Source organism: Otolemur garnettii, unplaced genomic scaffold, assembly GCF_000181295.1.
Source record: "Otolemur garnettii isolate 467f Iridium unplaced genomic scaffold, OtoGar3 scaffold00018, whole genome shotgun sequence".
Lineage (NCBI taxonomy): Eukaryota > Metazoa > Chordata > Mammalia > Primates > Galagidae > Otolemur > Otolemur garnettii.
In genome coordinates, this window is record NW_003852413.1 from 5,333,435 (window position 1) to 5,338,400 (window position 4,966).

Below are 4,966 nucleotides of genomic sequence, written 5' to 3' on the forward strand. Positions count from 1 at the left end.
TGCGGTGCGGTGGGGAAAGCGCCCTGGCTACATCCCGGGCTGGGCACTGGAGGGAGCTCAGCGGCAGGAGTGGCGGCTGTCTCCCGGGTAAAGGGCAACGCCGGAGAGGCGCGCGCCGCTTGGGTGCCAGGGGCCCACTCCATCCTCTGGGAACCCGCCGCCCAGCCCCTGAGGGTGCGGCGGCGTCTGACGGCCCGGCTGGAGCAGAGGGGGAGCTGCGGGGCTGGGAGGAGCCGCGGGGACAGGTGTGGGCAGAACCGGGCGGGACAGGGCGGCCGCCTTAGCGAGCCTGCCCTGGCACACCCTGGACTCTCCCCTCCGTCTGGACAGCGGCGGGTCCCGGGAGGCTGCATGGGGCTTCTGCGTGGTCCGCTCTTCTGGCTGCTGCTCCTGCTCGCGGCTGCCTGCTCCGGGATCCTCTTCGCCCTGTACTCCTCGGCAGTGGAGCGGTCCCTGGAGCCCCATTCCGGAGTCAGGTAGGGGTTGCTGCGCGCTGACCCGGAGGGCGCAGGGAAGGCTCCCAGCCCAGAGCTCCCGGGCCGCCCGCAGCCTTCAACCTCGCTCTGCATCCACCCTTCTGGGGTGGCTCTCAGCGGGGACTTGCGTGCGGCTCTTTGTCCCCAGAACCCCCGCCCAGGTTAACTTCGAGCTGCCGGGACCCTACCGCCCCTGCCTGGGTATAAGAGGGACCTCGCCCCCTGAGCGCTGGCGACCCGCCCCGGACTCCTTGGTTGATCAGTTCCCTTGGGGCCTGATTTGAATCACTTTCTATTGTTGAAAGTTGGCAGGATCTCCTAAGTCAGATAAAAAGTTCCTTTTATGTCAAGAACTGCCCCTTGTTAACTTCAAAAAAAAATTCTTTCTTAGGTTCTACCTCTTGGGCAGGGACCCAGGTCCTTCAGTCTTCAACTTTACTGGGATCCTCAGCCCGGCCGTGGCCTGTCCCCTTTTCCACTCTGCCCTGGTCCACTTCCCACGCCTGGCGCCCTTCTCTCCAGGCCGGGGTTTGCCCTGTTTATTTTGATAGTGTAGTCTGGGCGCGATCTGGTGGGCTCCCTGAGGAAGAGGGGACGTGTCTGATTCCACCCAAGTTCCCCCCTCCCGTCCACTCCTGAGCTGCGCTCCGCCTGCTCGTTTCTGGGTATCCGGCTCTCTCCTGAGGGCCCGCCTGTGGCAGGAGCTGGTTCCAGTCACAGAAGAGGCCTCACAACGGTTTAGCACCGGCCAGAGCACCGAAGGGTGAGCAGGAAAGGTCCCCACAGCCTCTTGCAGAGGACCTCTGGGCCCAGCCTTTTCCTTCCTGCCGCTCTCCTCCCCAAACCTTGCTGGAAGCATGAGATAAAAACAGCTTTGTCTGCTCCCAGGAGATAAAGTGACACCTGAGGCTACTAAACTCCTTGCAGTCAGAACTTGTATAATTGTATAATAAGGACCTGAAGGCTTATAAAGAAAGGGGATCCTTGTCAATTTTATCTTTAAAAACACAAAGAATCCCCATGACTGCATTAATGTACACAGCTATGATTTAATTTAAAAACACACACACACAAAGAATCCCACCTTGAAGAAATGCTAAGTTATTGAGGTGATCAGTATGCTAATTAGCCTGATTAGATCATTATACGTTGTAAACACATACTGAAACATCACACTATATCCCATAAATATGCACAATTATTATGGGTCATTTAAAATAATTATTTTTTAAAAGAAGAGAGGCCAGGCACAGTGGCTCATGCCATTAATCCCAACACCTTGTGAGGCAGAGTCAGGAGGATCAATTGCACCCAGGAGTTGGGAACACCCCCCCTCACCCAAAAAAGTTTATAGGCTGGGTAGGGGGGAGGAGGAGGAGGATCTCAAGCCTGTAATACTAGCACTCTGAGAGACTGAGGCCAGGTGGGTAGATTGCTTGAGCTCAGGAGTTCAAGACCAGCCTGAGCAAGAGCAAGACCCCCCCCCATCTCTAAAATATACCCGGGCTTAGTGGTAGGTGCCTATAGTCCCAGCTACTCAGGATGATGAGGCAGGAGGATCACTTGAGCCCAAGAGTTTGAGGTTGCTGTGAACTATGACACTTTGGCACTCTACCAAGGGTGACAAAGTAAGACTCTGTGTCAAAAAAAAAAAAAAAAAATTAAACAATTAACCAGGTGTGGTGCACCTGTAGTCTTAGCTACTTGAAAGGTTAAGGCAGAAGATCACTTGAAGCTGGGAGTTCAAGGCTGCAGTTACCTATGATCCAGCCACTGCATTGCAGCCCTGGGTGACAGAGCTCTACAGCGTCTACAAAAAAGGAAGAGGAAGAGAGACCATGAAATAGCATTCTTATCACCCCCGGCCATATGTCGCCCTCAGAACTCTGCCTCAGTCCCCGCCTCAGAACTCTGTACAAAGTCCCCACTAGCAAGAAGGCTCTCTCTAAGATGTGGCCCCTCACCCTGGACTTCTCAGCTTTCATAACCGTAAGAAATAAATTGATTTTTCCATAATTTTTTTAAAGCCCACAAAGTAAACATTCTTTTTAAATTCTTTTTAGAAACAGAGTCTCATTCTGTCAACCTCAGTGGAGTGCTGTGGCATCACAGCTCACAGCAACCTCCAGCTCTTGGGCTTAGGTAATTCTCTTGCCTCAACCTCCCAAGTAGCTGGGACTACAGGTGCCCACCACAACACCCAGTTATTTTTCTTTGTTGCAGTTTGGCTGGGGCCGGTGCCCTACTGAGAGCCACAGGTGCCGCCCAAAGTAAACATTCTTTAAAAGTACTTAATACAACTTTAAATGTGAGGTTTATTGTATTTGTATGTCCATTTATACCTTAACAAAGCTTTTTTTTTATTAAAACAAAAAGATCTTTCATCTTTTCAAAACTTACTATGACACGAGACCTTGGCTGTTTCTTGCTGTTTCCATCCAGGTGTTTGCCCTGTAGCTTACATGCAGGGGTAGGTCGGACTCAGTCCTCACTGTAGGAGGTGACATTAGTGGGGAAAGGGATGCCATTCTGCGATTCTTTGCAGGGCTAACAGGCTGTGTGAGCTTCGAAGGCTGAGGACTGCACACCTGGAAAGGTGGCTGGGACAGGGTCTACAGAGCTGGAGGAAGGGACTTCTTCTCTCACTCCAGCTTAGAGAGACGAGTCCAGTCTGGGAATTTACTCCTGGCAAGTCCAGATCAGTGGTTCCCAGATATGGGAGATCTCTAGAACTGTTTTTTTCAGAAAGAGGTTCTTCGTTTGTTTGTTTTGAGACAAAGTCTCACTATGTTGCCCTGGGTGGAGTGCCATGACATCACAGCTCACAGCAACCTCAAACTCTTGGGCTTAAGTGATTCTCTTGCCTCAGCCTCCCAAGTAGCTGGGACTACAAGTGCCCACCACAACGCCTGGCTATTTTTTGGTTATTGTTGTTGTTTCACTGTTGTTTGGCAGACCCAGGCTGGATTCAAACCCAGCAGCTCCGGTGTATGTGGCTGGCACCCTAGCTGCTGAGCGACAGGTACTGAGCCTCAAAAAGAGGTCTTAATACAGAAGGGTGCAAGTTACTATCTATTACCAACGCCATTTCATTTAGTTTTTAAAAGGGGGAACATTTTAGGCCCCCAAATTACTAGGAGTATGATATAAATTTAATTGAGTAAATTTAGTCTTATGAAAAATGCACAACAGTGTCCTTATTTCTTCTCAGGCTGATAAAACTTCCCAGAGGGGTGTGCGTGGACCCCTTCCCTACTCCTTTCCAGAACCCCAGACAGGTATCTGGGAACTTGGGATTCCTGAGAATGAGGGACTGGGGAGAAGTCGCCCAGCACAAGGGATGCTCTGAAGATGCATCAAGCTTCCCCGAGGCTGGAGGTTCAAGGCAGCAAAACCTGCCTTGAAGCTCTGCCTTGCTGCCTTGACTCTGCCCTGCTGGGTGGCCCCAAGCCCAGCTGTACAGTGGAATCACCTGGTTTGGGGGTGAGGGATGGGGATTGGATTCAATGATGGCCACACCTCACCCCAGGTCAATCAGATCTGAATCCCAGGGGTGGAGCCTGGGCATTTGTGTATTTCACATATCTCTGGGATTTCTCAGAGGCAACCTGGATGGGAGCAACACCTTCCTAGCCCCTTCTCAGAGGGAGTCATATTGGGCTCATGGGGAAGAACTACAGAATAATGTCGGTAGACAAGTGGCTTGTCCAAGGGGAAACGAGATCAACCTGCTCTTTCTAGGCCATTCCTCTAGGGTCTTATGGGCAACCTGAGAAACCAATGGCAGGCAGGTCACAGGCTCCCTGGGGGTTCAGCTGTCTCAGCACCTAGAAGCAAATAACAAGAGGCCTTTGTTTCCCTTGAAAACTGCTGCCCCAAAGCCCTCCTCCACTTGCTCCCTGAGGTTGCTGGGTGAGGCAGGGTTGGGAGAGCTGAGCTACCCTTCTGAGTGGGCAAAGGCTTCCATTTCTTTCTTCCTGCTTTCCCTTTGCCCTGATGCAGGGGCCCCCTAGTCCCTGGGAATTGGAGGTGGGGTAACATTAACCCCTAACTTCCCTGCAGAAGGGAGGCTGATAAAGGCTGACACAAGAGTCCTCTTTCGTCCTTTAGGTAACTAACAAAAGCTGACCTTTAGAGGACAGGTTTTATATTTGATAACACAGACTTTCTGTTTGAATACTCCCAACAATCAGATGTGCTGGATATGATTATCTCTGTTATACAGAGACAGGCCCAAGACCATGCACCTGCTGAGCAGTGGAGCCAGGATACAAGCCCAGGGAGGCAGGCTTCACAGCGTCTAGTCCATTTTGTTCCACCATGACAGAATACCTAAGACTTGGCCATTCTTAAAGAACAGAGATTTAGGCTCGGCACCTGTGGCTCAGGCACCAGCCACATACACCTAAGGTGGCCAGTTCAAATCCAGCCCGGGCCCACCAAACAACAATGATGGCTGCAACCAAAAAATAGCCAGGCATTGTGGCAGG

At 51.7% G+C, this 4,966-nt stretch overlaps 1 protein-coding gene across 1 annotated transcript in view; it reads left to right on the forward strand.

Annotated features, from left to right (window-relative positions):
* The first annotated feature begins 346 nt into the window (after positions 1-346).
* ST6GALNAC2 (ST6 N-acetylgalactosaminide alpha-2,6-sialyltransferase 2) overlaps positions 347-4,966 on the forward strand; it is a 19,901-nt gene continuing 15,281 nt past the window's right edge. Inside the window, exon 1 of the mRNA XM_003786097.3 lies at positions 347-476. Coding sequence (XP_003786145.1) covers positions 352-476 — 125 coding nt within the window. The 5' untranslated portion in view covers positions 347-351. The remainder of the gene's footprint in view (positions 477-4,966) is intronic.